Source organism: Dendrobates tinctorius, unplaced genomic scaffold, assembly GCF_039654945.1.
Source record: "Dendrobates tinctorius isolate UK_male_01 unplaced genomic scaffold, ASM3965494v1 ptg000111l, whole genome shotgun sequence".
NCBI classification, from domain to species: domain Eukaryota; kingdom Metazoa; phylum Chordata; class Amphibia; order Anura; family Dendrobatidae; genus Dendrobates; species Dendrobates tinctorius.
The window spans coordinates 26,161,510-26,179,224 of NW_027361779.1; the positions used below are offsets into that span (position 1 = coordinate 26,161,510).

The 17,715-nt window shown below is 47.1% G+C and overlaps 1 protein-coding gene across 4 annotated transcripts; it reads left to right on the forward strand.

Moving 5' to 3' along the window:
• Positions 1-11,348, forward strand: LOC141100868 (uncharacterized). 4 transcript variants are annotated; one of them, XM_073589585.1, is made up of 3 exons: positions 1-6,438; positions 6,988-7,069; positions 10,640-11,348. In XM_073589585.1, the coding sequence occupies exons 1-3, from the start codon at positions 6,306-6,308 to the stop codon at positions 10,650-10,652; spliced, it is 228 nt and encodes a 75-aa protein (XP_073445686.1). In that variant the 5' UTR covers positions 1-6,305; the 3' UTR covers positions 10,653-11,348. The 4 variants fall into 3 exon arrangements, 2 of the variants coding, with proteins under 2 accessions (XP_073445686.1, XP_073445685.1); XM_073589584.1 differs by lacking the exon at positions 10,640-11,348 and adding an exon at positions 7,156-9,708; XR_012234807.1 differs by lacking the exon at positions 10,640-11,348 and adding an exon at positions 7,156-9,727 and having other exon boundaries at positions 1-7,069.
• The last annotated feature ends 6,367 nt before the right edge of the window (positions 11,349-17,715 follow it).

Consider the following 17,715-nt stretch of genomic DNA (forward strand, 5'->3'; position numbering starts at 1 on the left):
TGGAAGTTTCACCAGTGTGGGCATATCTGTAATACTGTCTGCTGAGCCGTGTATCTAATCCTCTCCTGTGTGATACTGCCTGCTGAGCCGTGCATCTAATCCTTCTGTGTGATACTGCCTGCTGAGCCGTGCATCTAATCCTCTTCTGTGTGATACTGCCTGCTGAGCCGTGTATCTAATCCTCTCCTGTGTGATACTGCCTGCTGAGCCGTGTATCTAACCCTATCCTGTGTGATACTGCCTGCTGAGCCGTGTATCTAATCCTCTCCTGTGTGATACTGCTGAGCCGTGTATCTAATCCTCTCCTGTGTGATACTGACTGCTGAGCCGTGTATGTAATCCTATCCTGTGTGATACTGACTGCTGAGCCGTGTATCTAATCCTATCCTGTGTGATACTGTATTCTGAGCCGTGTATCTAATCCTCTCCTGTGTGATGCTGCCTGCTGAGCCGTGTATCTAATCCTATCCCGTGTGATACTGCTCTCCTGAAATACTCTGTGCTGCTGTCACTCTGCTCCCAGAATCCTTGCTGCCTGCCATCCTCGGTGACCGAAGACCCCATTCCTCTCCTCAGTTCCCGTCCTGGCGATGTGTGAAACCGAGGGGACAGGGGCCTGATGTATGGTGGAAGGAGCAGGGCGACAGCAGCACAGAGTATTTCAGGAGAGCAGTGTGCTGGTCTGTGGGGGGCGCCCTGTTCGGTGCCAGGGATTGTACAAAGAGCGCTGTGTTTTATTCACATGGATGGACCGTCTGCTTGTCTGCTCCACAGAAATCCAGGAAACATGTCTGCTGATTGATGGCCTGTTCTGATCCAGACTACATGCAAAGACAGTCAGTAACTTTGCAAGCCCCATCAAAATGGCTGCTCACTGTGTCTATAGATGTCATAGGTTTTTGTGCCAGATTTCAGTAGCTGCTCCCCCTAGTGTTAACAAGTGGAAATGCCAAACTTTTTAAAATTATTTTTCATATTTTGCAAAATTAAAAACAAACGATAATATTTTTTAAGAAAATGTAAACATTAATTCTTTACATTTTTTCAATTGCTGAAAAAAAATTTTTGGGATGGCACCTTCCCTTTAACGTGCAAACCACCCTTGGTAGTGAAGGGGTTAAGAGACAAATGTGGGTTGAAGAATGTTATTCTGCCACTGGTGAATATATATACAGGCCACCTCCTGATAAAATGACTCCGGTTTTGGCAGCTGCACCTACACTGCACAAGCCACCTTCATATTCCCCAGAGGGGTGGACATGTGCAGTCTGCCATAATCAGAACCCAGATTGGAGGGACATATGTGCTGTTTGTGGGGCACCACGCCCGCATAAACCTACTTCCCTGTACCCAGTTCTCAACGCAGATGGCACACCCCATGTCCCAGAGCCCATCTTGAGGCAGGCCACACCCACAGTTACACCCAGACCGGCAGCCATTTCATGCAAAGGCACACGTCATTCAGCAGCCACTTTTGCTCCGGTAGTATCTGGCATATACATAAATGGTGAGCACAGTGAAACAGAAGAGGGAAACGTTAAGGAAGAACACATAGAGTCTTGTTTCCCCACAGTCACATCCTTACGGCAGGATGCAAACCCAAGCAGTAGTATAGTGGCACCAGCCCCCAATCTAGAAAGGTTATCTATACCTTTGTACATAGATGACAGTCCCCCAGACAGGTCCGAATCTATAGATGATTTCAACCCATGACGTACTAGGCGTATAGCTCCCACAAATGACCTTTTAATGCCTTCCAGACGTGGCACCCGATATGTGAGCTGGAAACACCAGGAAGCTGCCACTCTAGTTAACAGTCTCCCAGACCCAGAAGGGCATCCTATGCCTTTCTATAGGAAGATGAGTCAGATACACAAAACATGCAGCTTCTTGGATAGATTTGATTGGATTAGCCGAATTTAAAGCAGGTGACTTCTTCTGGCCTGTAATGGAACCAGCCTTGAGACCCATGAGTGGGATGCCTGAGTACTATCAGTCCTTAACATCTGGTCAGGACTTCCTCAACAAGCTCCAGCTCTTGGCCAAAGACTGTCTAATAGACCAAGCCACTACCATGCAAGAGAAAGGCGAGTCTGTGGAAAAATATTACCACAGGTTAAACCAAATGTTTACTGATCTAGGATTTGATCTCCTGGACAAAGCCCACCACCAAATCTGGGTGCAAGCCTTTGTGCAGGGTCTCCGAGAGCCAATACGCAAACAACTGCAGACCACCAGGCCAGAATACCGCAGGCTAGAATCAGAAGTACTACACACAGTGGCAAAAGGGTTAGAGTTGAATCAGCCAGCTAAACCACCCCGTACTACCCTTCTGTTGTCTCAGGACCCTTCCCAGGGCAACCCCAGACCACAGAGACCTAGGGGTGCCTGCTTCTACTGTGGGAAAGTAGGACACCTAAAATGGAACTGCAGGTCAGCTCCACTCAGGAGAGGGCCAGAACAGCAGCAGCCCACCCAGGGACCACCTGGACCCCATCCACAATAGGACATTGGCAAGCTGGATTCACCACACACCCCATTACTCTTACACTTCACAAAACAACCAAGTGGATCAACGCCTACTATCCAGTTAGAAATTGAAGGCAGACCCCTCAATTTACTAGTGGATACCAGTGCAGCCAGAAGTGTAATCAGGAACATTAACTTACCAGACTCTGACAATAATAATCTTTATATAGCGCTAACATATTCTGCAGCGCTTTACAGTTTGCAAACATCATCACTGTCCCCAATGGAGCTCACAATCTAAATTCACTATCAGTCTTTGGGAGGAAACCCACGCAAACATGGGGAGAACATACAAACTCCTTGCAGATGTCCTTGGTGGGATTCAAACCCAGGACTCCAGCGCTGCAAGGCTGCAGTGCTATCCACTGTGCTGCCCATGGATAAAGTAGTGTCTTGTGTGGGGGTAGATGGAAATACTCGGTACACTCCTATGACCAGACCTCTCCATATAGGCCTCCAGCTAACACAAAGCATGTTGTCTCAATTAGTAGTCTCATCCACCTGCCCCGTCAATCTACTGGGATCAGATCTACTGTCAAAACTCCAAGCTAACATTCTGTTTCACGAAGACAGAACTGTCAGTCTTACAACCCCTCTCACACAGGAGCAGTCTACAGAAGTATACGGTCTCTTCCCTCTACAGGGCACACCCATAGATCAGGTGGATGCTGAATTGATGGCACTGATCCCAGACTCACTGTGGGCACGAGGCCCAGAAGATATTGGCAGGCTCAAAGTTCAGCCTGTGAAAGTAGAGCTGAAGCAAGGATCTCTGCTGCCAAGGAAACCACAGTATCCGCTCTCCATCTCACAATCTGCTGCCATTACACAACAACTGAAAATCTACATAGAAAATGGAGCCATCACACCCATCAAGTCACCCTGCAACACTCCTCTTTCCAGTAAAGAAGAAGACACCTAAAGGACAACCTACTAAGTTCCGCATGGTACATGATTTGCGTGCTGTCAATGAAGCCACAGTACTGGACACACCCATTGTGCCCAACTCACACACACTGCTTTCATCAATCCCGCCCACCTCCCAATGGTTCACGGTGATTGATCTGGCCAATGCCTTTTTCAGTGTGTCCCTACATCCTGACTGCCAGTATCTGTTTGATTTCACATATGGGTGTCGGCAATATGCTTGGACTGTGATGCCTCAAGGGGCACAAAATAGCCCCTCTATGTTCACCTAAGCCATGATAACGGTCTTGGACCCCTGGAAGATGACACATCCCACTGTCGTTTTCCTACAATATGTGGAAGACCTCCACCTCTGTGCTGACACCCTGGCAGAATCTCAGGTAGAATCCATCTCCTTACTGCAGTTCTTGGCGCATAATGGATGCAAGGCATTGAAAGACAAAATGCAGTTCTGCAAGGAGAAAGTTGTATTTTTGGGTCACTGCATTTCCCACCAAACCAAACAGCTGACCGAGGACAGGAAAATAGCCGTGTAGAACATACCCCTGCCAATCAAGCCCCCACAGCTGCAGACCTTCCTTGGCCTTGTCTCCTACTGCCGTCCCTGGATCCTTGATGCCTCTCTGCACATACAACCCCTGTATGACTGCCTTAATGAAGATCCCTTCAGTCTGACCAAGGAAGTCATTGATGGATTCTACATTCTAAAGGCTACCATCACGTCCTCTCCGGTCCTAGGACTACCAGACTACAACAAACTATTCTGCCTGTTCTTCATGGAGAAACAAGGCCATGCAACTGGAGTCCGGATGCAGCTCTACGGAGGTAGACAACGCCCTCTTGGGTATTACTCTGCCAGATTGGACCCAGTGGCCCATGGAGCCACAACTTGCATGAGAGCCGTTATTGCAACCCACCTGCTCCTGGACAAGACATCTGATGTCATACTGGGCCACCAACTGAAGATCATGGCACCTCATGACATTACTTCCATCCTGGCCCAGACACAGCCAAAGCACCTGTCTGCTGCCCGCCACTTACGTCTCCAATGCTCTCTTCTGCTTCTAGACAACGTTACCATCTCCAGGTGTGCTGTCCTCAACCCAGCTACTCTCCTACCTCTGCCAAGGGGGGAGGAGGGTGAAGACCACATCTCTGACATCAGTGGAAGACGTGTCGACTCTGAAATGGCTCAGCATGATTGTCTCGCCCTGATAAGACAGGAAACCTCCGGATTTGACTCAGTCACTGATGTGCCTTTGGAAAATCCTGCCCTGATGCTCTTTGTGGATGGATCATGGTATGCAGACCAAGAAGGCCACTTTCACATGGGTATGGCAGTAGTCACAGAAGATACTGTGCTACTAGCACAACCATTACCCCCATCTGTCTCTGCCCAGGAAGCAGAACTGCGAGCCTTGACAGAAGCATGCAAGATGTCTGCCCAACGCACAGCCACGATATACTCTGACTCACGCTACGCTCATGGTGTTTGTCATGACTATGGACCAATCTGGAGAGCAAGAGACTTCATCACATCCAATGGAACGCCTGTCAGACATCACAAAGCCATACAAGAATTGATGGAGTCTTTATTGATGCCAGAAAGAGTTGCGGTGGTAAAAGTAAATGCACACACTGGAGGGACTTCAAAGGAAGCAGTGGGCAACAGACTGACTGATGTCACAGCAAAAGAAGCAGCTTTACTACCACTTGACACAGAAGCAGGTCATTTTTTCTCTCAAGTATTCGGAAACAGAGGAAAAGAAGGAGCCATGGGAGAAGACACTCTCCACACTCCAGAAACAAGCATCCAAGGAAGAGGAGGACCAATGGACCCAAGATGGAGCCACAGAAGATGTAAGACACCTGATGATGAACATAGGAAAGCCCTGTCTACAAAGAGTCCTCTACCCTATGGTGGCCAAATGAGCCCATGGCACAACTCACCAGTCCAAGACCAAGATGCACAACCTTGTCTGCCAGTACTACCACGCACCAGGCTTTTCAACAATAGCCGCCAACATCACAAAAAGATGTCTTGTCTGTGCCCGATGAAATCCAGGGAAAACAGAAAAGACACCCCAGAAATGCACACCCAGACCCCTGTACCCTTTCCAACGCATACAGATAGATCACATACAAATGCCACACTCGGGGTTTCGAGTATGCCTTAGTGGTGATAGACATATTCTGAGGGTGGCCAGAAGCTTTTCCACTTAAAAACCAATTGCAAAAACCACTGCAAGGAAGCTTCTCTCTGTGATAGTGTGCAAGCATGGGCTCCCAGAGACCATAGAGAGTGATCAAGGGCCTGCATTCACAGTCAATCTCACAAAGGAGATATGGGAAGCCCTCGGGACCGAGTTGACCCTACACACTCCATATCATCCGCTGAGCAGTGGCAAGGTTGAGAGGTTGAATGGGACATTGAAGTGCAAAATGCTCTAACCTGCACAGGAGACAGGAAGGCCATGGCATGAGAGTCTTCCCCTTGCACTGTTTAGTATCAGACATACACCAGCTGGTCCCACCAAGCTTAGTACATACAAGATCCTGTTTGGTAGTGCTCCCAGACTAGGACTGTATTTCCCACAGCAGTTGTCTATGCAGTATGACACTTTGACTAAGTTTGTGATTGAATTAACCAAGCACTTAACTAAAATACATTCTCGAGATTTTTCATCCATCCTAGATCCACAGGACCTAGAAGGAACCTACCAGATCCAACCATGTGATTGGGTCCTCACTAAGAGGTTCAACAGACATACCCTGGAGCCCAGATACGACGGTCCGTATCATGTCCTGCTGACCACTACCACAGCAGTCAAGCTCGAAGGGAAGCCCACATGGATCCACGCTTCAGACGGAAGGAGGTTCCAGAGACCAGTGGACGACCGCCACTCTTCATCCGCCTGATACTTATCCTTTATTTAGCCCAACCAGAAGTCATTCTCCAAGGGACAATCACTCACGAGGAGGGTATGATGACTTTCTAGTATAATGTTTGCACCTCCAGGGTAACATATCAATTTGACTATTGCCTCATAGTAGAATGCCCAGGCCCCATGGCACAGTTTGATATCTGGTTAGGCTCTCAATTCATCTGTGTCACCACAGCTGAAAGGGAGGAAGGGTCAAACTGTGAGGACTGGACACTTGTTGGGTGGAACACCAGTGAACACGATTGGGGATACCAACCAATCCCAGCCCTACAGCGAAGGGACAAGTGGGGAGCTAGCCTATTAACCCGCATGACCCTGACCAAAGCCCCTTTTAAAGGCCAGAGAGCCTTTCCAGGCCTACCCATCCCTGCCACCCACTGCCTCAGGGAGGGATGCATAATTCTCTACCTTACTATTGACAGCCCCTCAGGGAATGACCAAGGGTTATACGTACTAGGCTCAAGTACAAAGGCTGGTAGAGCAGGGGAGGGTGCCAGAATGGGTAAATTCTGATTGTGAAACCTTAAATCCAGGTACAAAAGGGTATTAAGTCTTTATTTATTTTTATTTTTTCTTTATTTGGCAGCTTTTTCAATTAAAAGGCAAAATACATATCCAAGTCAAGGCAAATGGCCTCAGGACACCACGTTTTTTCCATCTATTAACAAGTGAGTAATCTGTTTTTACCCTTTTATTTTCCCAGAATAGCGCTGTGTAATACCCTTTTCTACCAGCTTTTTGCTTTTTTAAACAGGCACCAGCACAGAGCCTGTTAAGCACCAGCTGCATCTGGGATTATTTGGAAACTCCCCCCTTCCTGGTCAAGTGGATTTGCGCCAGTGTGTTATTATATTATTATTATCCAAACCTTAAATCCAGACCACTGTCACACCGCCTGTCACGCCGCTCCCACATGGGGGCGGGACCCCGGGCCTGGTGTCACCACTTCCAGTGCTGTGGCCGCTCCTAGGGTCCCGTCGGGTGCGCACACGCACCTCTCGCTCCTAGCTCCATGGTTGCGCTGTTCCAGTGCGCACACGCATTCTGCCCAGCTCTGTCTTCGGTCTTGTCCTCTCTATGATACTCGAGGACTTGACCCGGAAGTTCTTGTACTCATGTGCTATATCAGGCTACCTCTTCCTATGGGAGGTGCCTGATTATTGTTGTGCTTCCTGGCTACGTCTTGTTAGTCCTTGCCTGGCTGTGCGCTGTATTCAGGTCCTCTGCCTTTTGCTCTGTTCCTGGACTCTGCCTTGTGTGCTGTTCCTATACTCTGCCTAGCCGTACTTCCCAGCACATGCTCCGTGCATACATTCTGCTCTGTGTTCTGGCTAATTCTGCACTCCGGTGTGCTCTTTGTGCACGCTCTGTCTGACTCTGTACTGTGGCGTGCACCTTTGCACGCACCCTGCGTTGCTCTCACCCGGGCATGCTTGCCTGTACACGCCATACATACTCTCGTGTACTCGCCTTGCACTATTTAGCATCCAGCGCACTCCTGTGAACACTCCTAGTATTGTCCTGTACTCTCTGTGCTCCCGTACACTCATCCTGTTTACTCTGCAATTCCCTCTGCCCACGCTTTGCACACTCTGGCACTCTACACACCCCTGGTTCCTAGACACACTCACTCGTGCCTCCTGTGAGCCGGCCACCTGGTGCCAGCAGTCGTGGTACCATACCCCCTGGGGCTTGTCCCTGACACTCCCTGTATAGGGGGTGGTCCTCACTAGGTCAGCTCACCCTGAGGAGGTTGGTGCCACGACCCAGAGGGTCCACTCCAGGAGTCGTCACAACCACCAACTGAAGAGATAGATGAACCAGTACCAGGAGCCAAGTTTCTATTAGATTTGACATATGAAGAAAGACTTGCCATAGAAACAGGACTTTCTGACTCCAATGTCTGGCTCGAGTGGGTGAGATATACTGCCACTAATGCAAATCGCTCCTCATGTATAGCCTGCACCACCGCCAGACCTCATTTAGGCACAGTACCTTTCCCAATAAACCCATGGGTATATGAGAAGGGATTCCTGTGTGCTCTATCTCTATACATGAATAATCAACCAGGTGACTCACAGAAATGCCAATCCATATCCCACCTATACCCACCTCACCAAAGTACCGAACCAACTGGCCATGGGATCACCCCCTACCCAGGTAGCTACACCTGCTTCCAACGAGATGCCCCCGGGAGACAGGTAGACAACCTACCATCTAACTACTGTAATAATCAAGCTATTCAGGTTCAGGAGGGTAGCCTGTATAACGACTCTTTTTTAGTAGGCCAAATCTACCAATTGACCGATGTATATTGGCTATGTTGGGACATGAAGATCAGACCTAGACTCTCTGTCCCATGGAAAGGACAGTGTGCCTTGGCAAAAGCCCTTATACCCTTCCATATATTTGATCTACCCAGCTGGGATCAAGTACTCCAAGAAAATCACCTGCCAAAAAGGGTAAAAAGGGAACTACAAGGTTCCTTCGACCCCCATATTTACATAGACTCCATTGGGGTTCCACAGGGAGTACCTAACGAGTTTAAAGCCAGAAATGAGGTAGCAGCTGGTTTTGAATCAATTATCCCAATGATTGGGGTAAACAAGAATGTAAAATGGATAAATTACCTATACTATAATCAGCAGAGGTTTGTTAATTCTACTAGAGATGCTATATGGGGACTTATTGAACAGTTAGGCCCCACATCCATCATGACCTTCAAGAACAGGATGGCCCTAGATATGATCCTAGCAGAGAAAGGCGTAGTCTGCAAAATGATAGGTACCAGCTGTTGCACTTACATACCCAACAACACTGCCCCTGCTGGAAGTACACTCACTGGCCACTTTATTAGGTACACCTGTCCAACTGTGTGTTAAGACTTAATTTCTAATCAGCCAATCACATGGCGGCAACTCAGTGCATTTAGGCATGTAGACATGGTCAAGACAATCTCCTGCAGTTCAAACCGAGCATCAGTATGGGGAAGAAAGGTGATTTGAGTGCCTTTGAACGTGGCATGATTGTTGGTGCCAGAAGGGCTGGTCTGAGTATTTCAGAAACTGCTGATCTACTGGGATTTTCACGCACAACCATCTCTAGGGTTTACAGAGAATGGTCCGAAAAAGAAAAAAAATCCAGTGAGCGGCAGTTCTGTGGCCGGAAATGCCTTGTTGATGCCAGAGGTCAGAGGAGAATGGGCAGACTGGTTCGAGCTGATAGAAAGGCAACAGTGACTCAAATTGCCACCCGTTACAACCAAGGTAGGCAGAAGAGCATCTCTGAACGCACAGTGCGTCGAACTTTGAGGCAGATGGGCTACAGCAGCAGAAGACCACACCGGGTACCACTCCTCTCAGCTAAGAACAGGAAACTGAGGCTACAATTTGCACAAGCTCATCGAAATTGGACAGTAGAAGATTGGAAAAACGTTGCCTGGTCTGATGAGTCTCGATTTCTGCTGCGACATTCGGATGGTAGGGTCAGAATTTGGCGTAAACAACATGAAAGCATGGATCCATCCTGCCTTGTATCAACGGTTCAGGCTGGTGGTGGTGGTGTCATGGTGTGGGGAATTTTTTCTTGGCACTCTTTGGGCCCCTTGGTACCAATTGAGCATCGTTGCAACGCCACAGCCTACCTGAGTATTGTTGCTGACCATGTCCATCCCTTTATGACCACAATGTACCCAACATCTGATGGCTACTTTCAGCAGGATAATGCGCCATGTCATAAAGCTCGAATCATCTCAGATTGGTTTCTTGAACATGACAATGAGTTCACTGTACTCAAATGGCCTCCTCAGTCACCAGATCTCAATCCAATAGAGCATCTTTGGGATGTGGTGGAACGGGAGATTCGCATCAGGGATGTGCAGCCGACAAATCTGCGCCAACTGTGTGATGCCATCATGTCAATATGGTCCAAAATCTCTGAGGAATGCTTCCAGCACCTTGTTGAATCTCTGCCACGAAGAATTGAGGCAGTTCTGAAGGCAAAAGGGGGTCCAACCCGTTACTAGCATGGTGTACCTAATAAAGTGGCCAGTGAGTGTATATCCAGAGCACTTAAAGGCCTCACTGACCTATCAGAAGGGTTAGCCCAAAACTCAAGAGTAAAGGATCAATGGGACACCTGGTTTGGGTGCTGGGATGGCTGGCAAAAAGCACTCACAAAGTTTGGAATAGCTATTTTATGTGATTTAATTATTTTAGCCTTAATTCTATGCTGCTTAGCTCCATGCCTTAAGAAGAAGAAGATGATGATGATGATGATGAAAACCATGGAAACCACAGTAATGACCATGCATGCCGATTTTGAAGATGCCCCTATGAAACCATGCAAGCACCGCCCCCGGAATATGTCTGCCTGAAGCAAACCAACAAGGGAGAGTCCAGGATCTGACTTCCTCCTGTGCAAAGTCGGTTAGGAGGGGTCCATCTACTAGAGATGGTTTTCTCGTGTATACTGTGAAGATTAGTTAGTTAGGTTCCAGCATTGTTGAGATAGGTAGACCAGGAGGACAGATCGATAGGTTCGACGAGATTAGGATTTTGATTTTGCATATTTCCAAAGTGGGAACTGTTAAGGGGAGAATATATGGCATATGAATATATACAAGAATGAAAGTGATACCACTATATGGACACTTTGCTGAATATTAGAATCATGTAGCTTTAAGATATTTCTGATATTTCTGATTCTCTAAGACTTATTTCTGTATCCACCTAGTTTCATCGAAGCTAGGTTAGGCTAGGCTAGAAACAATAATTAGTTGTGTAATGATTATATAGTAAATAGAACATGAGGGATCAATTGTGATTTGTGATAATCAGTAATTTGGAAAAAACACCCATGATGTAATGTAATGAGACAGCTCGATTTCTTGCTATAAAAACTGTACACTTCTGAGATTAAAGTAGGGAAGAATCATTTAAGACACGATCCACCTTGTCTTGTGTGTTCTTTCCTCCGTGCAAGTATCATCTCTCCCAGAGATCCAATTCGGCCACAGACAATTAAGACGGGTCACACCCTAGTGTGACAGAATCCACACATGTAGCTGCCTTACATATCTGCTTGACTGAGAACCACGATCTTTCTGCCCAGGAGGCTGCCGTGGCCCGTTTAGAGTGAGCCCTCAGACCTTCTGGCACTGTCTTTCCACTTGACGTATAAGCTAATGCAATTGCCTCCCTGATCCATCTAGCTAAAGTGCTTTTTGACACCCTAAAACCCTTTCTAGCCCTCTGGAAATATACAAATAAGGAATTATCTTTTTTCCAAGGATTAGTGACTGACATGTACTCTAACAGGCAGCTCCTGACATCCAGTGTATGAAGCTTCAATTCCTCTTGGTTCTTAGGATTGGGAAGGAAGGGAAAACTTTTTCCTGCAGCCTACTGAATTTGGAGGCTACCTTTGCTAGGTAAGACTTCAAAATGTATTACTGTATGCCTAGTTCAGTGGCACTTCCAAATATAGATCAATCAAATAAGAAATAGGAAGCTTTATGCCATAAAATCACAAACATTTTATTAATGTAATATTAAAAAAGTGATTACCAATATTAACAATAAATATGGGGACAACAAATGCGAAAAAAACAACCATGAAGAGGTACAGGGGGTCAAAATGTACATGGTTGATGCAATGAATCCCAAAAGAGATATCCTTAAGGAGGTTGAAACCACTCAGAGGTCAATAAAAGGATAAATGCTTCAGCATGCATAAGGAGCACAAAACAGAGCTTCCAAAAATCGCATAAGGGTAAGTATCCTGACCAGGGTCGGACTGGCCCACCGGGATACCGGTGAAATGCCCGGTAGGCCCTGGGCCCCAGAGAGAAGGAAGAAGGAAAAAAAAAATTTACGGATGCGGGCCCTTTAAAACGGACGGAGGCAGAGGCGCACGCGGGCACATGCACGCTGTCCCACCGCTAGGACCTGGGCCAGCGAAACCACCTGACAAACCCAGGTAGGGGGCCCTGGGCAAACAGGGAGTGTGACACACAGCATGGGGGTCCGTCTGTGAGTCGGGGGAGCCCGGTTCCAGCGCTAGCATCGGGGCCCCCATCTAATACCTCTCCTCGTTCCGGCAGCTGCAGTGTCTTCAGTGCCCTCTGACTCTGCGACGTCTCAGGGCAGAGGGTGCGATGACGTCATCACTGTGCGCTCAGCCTCTCTGTCCTGAGCGTTGCAGAGTCGGGAGAGGCACTGAGTGTACGGGACCTGCGGTGGGAACGAGAAAGGTGAGTACTTAATTTTTTTTTTCTTCATGTATGCAGCATTAAATGGGCCCCATAATGTGCTGCATGGAGGAACAGGGTGGGCCATAGCATACTGCAGTGGGGGGGCCATAGTACACTGCAGGGGGGGCATAGTATACTGCAGGGGGCCCATAGTATGCTGCAGGGGGGGCCATAGTATGCTGCATGGAGAAGTGGGTCCCAGGGGCCCATTAAGTGCTTCATAGAGGAGCAGGGGGGCCATAGTATGCTGCATGGAGGAGCAGGGGGCCGGGAGCCCATAATGTGCTGCATGGAGGAGAAGGGGAGGCTATAGTATGCTGCAGAGGGGGCCATAGTATGCTGCATGGAGGAGCAGGGGGGCCATTGGGCCATAATGTGCTGCATGGAAGAGCAGGGGGGCCATAGTATGCTGCATGGAGGAGCAGGGGGTCCCGGGGGCTCATAATATGCTGCATAGAGAAGCAGGGGGGCCATAGTATGCTGCATGGAGGAGCAGGGGGTCCGGGGGCCCATAATGTGCTGCATGGAGGAGCAGGGGAGGCCATAGTATGCTGCAGGGGGGCCATAGTATGCTGCATGGAGGAGCAGGGGGGGCAGGGGCCCATAATGTGCTGCATAGAGGATCAGGGGAGGCCATAATGTGCTGCATAGAGGAGCAGGGGGGCCATAGCATGCTGCATGGAGGAGCAGGGGAGGCCATAATGTGCTGCATAGAGGAGCAGGGGGGCCATAGTATGCTGCATGAAGGAGAAGGGGGGGCAGGGGCCCATAATGTGCTGCATGGAGGAGCAGGGGAGGCCATAGTATGCTGCAGGGGGGCCATAGTATGCTGCATGGAGGAGCAGGGGAGGCCATAATGTGCTGGATGGAGGAGCAGGGGGGGCCATAGTATGCTGCAGGGGGGGCCGGGGGCTCATAATGTGCTGCATGGAGGAGCAGGGGGCTATAGTATGCTGCAGGGGGGGCTGTTGTGAATTTGCTTTCTGGCCTACCTCTGGTTACTAGTGAAGGTAGTGGAGCTGGTTGTATTGACAGATGCGTCACGAGTTCTCTTTCCGGGCTCCCTCTGGTGGTTACTGGAGGTAATGGAACTGATCTAATTAACAGAGGCCTGCCACCTGATAATGAGGAGGATGACTGGAGATCTGGAGTTTCTGACTGGATTTAAGACAGCCGACTCCCTCTATCCCTGCTGGTGATTTTTTCCTGCCTCCTGAGGTCTTAGTTTCCAGCTCAGTCCCTGCATGCTCAGCTAAGTGTTCTTTGCTATAGTTCACATTTGATCTAGTTTTGTCTATTTTAGTTTTGTGTGTTCAGCCAGCTATGGCTGGGGCTGTGCTGAATTTCCATCCTCATGTTACTGCTTGTGCCAGTTTGTTTTTGTCCCTTATTAGATTGGCCTCTTTTTGCTCTGCTTTCAGAATATACCAGAGTGCTGATATACTGGGCGAAGTCTAGTGACTTCAGTATTTTTCTATCAGACGTGTTGGGTATTTTTTGCAGGGCTTTTTGCATGATTGCAGACAGAGTCTTTCCTTTCCTGTCCTATCTAGTTAGTGTGGGCCCCATCGTTTGCTCAGTCTATTCCTACGTGCATTTGTGTTTTCATCTTGTCTTACCGACAATATATGTTTGGGGGCTATCTATTCCTTTGGGGTCTGCTCTGGGGCAGTTTAGATTTCCACTTTCTTGCTTTAGGCTTATTTAGTTCTCCGGTTGTGTCGAGGCGTCTAGGATCATCGTAGGTACGCTCCACGGCTACTGCTAGTTGTGTGGACAGGATCAGGGGTCTGCAATCTGCCTAGTTACCAACCTCTCTGGTTTTCTGTGGCTTAGCTTGGTCTTGCTTTCCTCCTTGGTGACCCAATCATAACAGGGGGCCATAGGCTGCTGAATGGAGGAGCAGGGGGGCCCGGGGGCCCATAATGTGCTGCATAGAGGAGCAGGGGGGCCATAGTATGCTGCATGGAGGAGCAGGGGGGGCCGAGGGCCCATAATGTGCTGCATAGAGGAGCAGGGGAGGCCATAGTATGCTGCAGGGGGGGCCATAGTATGCTGCATGGAGGAGCAGGGGGGCTGGGGGCCCATAATGTGCTGCATGGAGGAGCAGGGGAGGCCATAGTATGCTGCAGGGGGGTCATAGTAAGCTGCATGGAGGAGCAGGGGAGGCCATAATGTGCTGGATGGAGGAGCAGGGGGGCTGGGGGCTCACAATGTGCTGCATGGAGGAGCAGGGGGGCCATAGTATGCTATGAGGTATCGGTGTACTCAGGAGAAATTGACCAACAAATTTTAGGATCTATTTTGTTCTGTTGCCCATGTGAAAATGAAAAAACTGAGGCTAAAAGAACATTTTTGTGAAAAAAAGCACTTTTTTTCATGGATCAATTTGTGAAGCACCTGGGGGTTCAAATTGCTCATTATGCATCTAGATAAGTTCCTTGGAGGGTCTAGTTTCCAAAATGGGGTCACTTGTGGGGGAGCTCCAATGTTTAGGCACACAGGGGCTCTCCAAACGCGACATGGCAAACACTAAATATTCCAGCATATTTTCCATTCAAAAAGTCAAATGGCACTCCTTCCCTTCTGAGCCCTGCCGTGCGCCCAAACAGTGGTTTATGACCACATTAGAGGTATCGATGTACTCAGGAGAAATTGCCCAACAAATTTTATGATCCATTTTATCCTGTTACCCATGTGAAAATGAAAAAATTGATGCTAAAAGAAAATTTTTGTTGGAAAAATTAAAACGTCCATTTTTTCCTTCCACGTTGCTTTAGTTCCTGTGAAGCACCTGAAGGGTTAATAATCTTCTTGAATGTAGTTTTGAGTAGCTTGAGGGGTGCAGTTTTTAGAATGGTGTCACTTTTGGGTATTTTCTGCAATATAGACCCCTCAAAGTGACTTCAAATGTGAGGTGGTCCCTAAAAAAAATGGTTTTGTAAATTTTGTTGTAAAAATGAGAAATCGCTGGTCAACTTTTAACATTTATAACTCCCTAACAAAAAAAAAGGTTGTTTCCAAAATTGTGCTGATGTAAAGTAGACATGTGGGAAATGTTATTTAGTAACTATTTTGTGTCACATACCTCTGGTTTAACAGAATAAAAATTCAAAAGTTGAAAATTGCAAAATTTTTGCCAAATTTCCATTTTTTTCACAAATAAACGCAAAAATTATCGACCTAAATTTACCACTAACATGAAGCCCAATATGTCACGAAAAAAAAATCTCAGAATTGCTAGGATCCGTTGAAGCGTTCCTGAGTTATTACCTCATAAAGGGACACTGGTCAGAATTGCAAAAAATGGCCTGTCATTAAGGTCAAAATAGGCTTGGTCATGAAGGTGTTAATCTCCTTTTCCCAGATAAGGGATTGGGAGTCAATATCCTTATTCAAAGCTTCCATCTCCACAGCAGATAAATTCTGTTGAAGCTTCTGGCGTGTGTTTTCAATCTCAGAATCTATTTTCTCCAAATTTTTCTTATTATTTCCTATAAGGAGTTCCATTAAAGATTTTGAACACGTTGTACACGCCTCCTCCCATCTGATTTTAAAAGTATTGTCTTCAATGGGAAAGGAAGGCATAATACGTACGCGGAGACCTCTAGGAATGAGTCCCTTGGCAAGATCATTTTCCAGAGAGGCCTTGTTCCACCATGTGCAAGCCCTCTTTTTTAAGGAGGATGTCACTGAATTTTTTAAAACAGATTTTTGCCCATTTTCTGTAGTATCCATTTGCATAGTGCCCCCATTGAACACAGTATCCAAACAAGAAGGCCAATCCTAGTCTTTGGCCTTAAAAGGAATCTGTCACCTCAATTTTGCACGGTATATAAATGAGTTTGGTCTGGTCCGATGGGCGGTGTTTCCCTCCACCCCTCCTTGGCCGCTGTACGCAATCTTTCAGGTTATTTCTGTAGTTGTCATCCAGATTATGCGCGTGCGCATTGCAATCTCCAATCGTGGGTGCGCAGTATGCTTTGCCCAACTGCGTGCAAAGCCGAAAAGCATTAGTGCTCATGCGCCGGTGAACTATGTCCCCGAACACAGAAATAGCAGCGAAATACTTCCGGGACATAGTTCACCGGCGCATGTGCACTCATGCTTTTCGGCTTTGCCCGCAGTTGGACAAAGCACACTGCGCACGCGCGATTGGAGATTGCAATGCGCACGCGCTTAATCTGGACGACAACTAAGGAAATTACCTGAAAGATTGCGTACAGTGGCCAAAGAGGGGTGGAGGGAAGGAGCCAAAACACCGCCCATCGGACCGGACACAACTCATTTACATACCGCAACTGATTCCCTTTGTTATCCATCCTGGCAAAAAAGAAAACTGTAAACTAAGTACAGCAAAAAACAATAGCCTTCAAAATGTATTTTTGTATGCCTAGTTCAGTGGCACTTCCAAATATAGATCAATCAAATAAGAAATTAGAAGCTTTATGCCATAAAATCACAGAAATTTTATTAATGTAATATTAAAAACTGATTACCAATAAAAATAACAATAAATAAGGGGACAACAAATGCAAAAAAAATAACCATGAAGAGGTACAGGGGGTCAAAATGTACATTATTGATGCAATGAATCCCAAAATAAATATCCTTAAGGAGGTTTAAACCACTCAGAGGTCAATAAAAGGATAAATGGAGTGTATACTATGAATCCTTCCCCTTTTTTTAATTCACTTTAATGCACTTTATGTAAATATTGTCCTTGTAACTTCATAGCTAACTCCATTGGTCAGGATACTTACCCTTATGTGATTTTTGGAAGCTCTGTTTTGTGCTCCTTATGCATGCTGAAGCATTTATCCTTTTATTGACCTCTGAGTGGTTTCAGCCTCCTTAAGGATATGTCTTTTGGGATTCATTGCATCAGTGATGTACATTTTGATCCCCTGTACCTCTTCATGGTTGTTTTTTTGCATTTGTTGTCCCCATATTTATTTTTATTTTTTATAGGTAATCACTTTTTTAATATTACATTAATAACATTTCTGTGATTTTATGGCAAATAGCTTTCTATTTCTTATTTGATTGATCTTTGCTAAG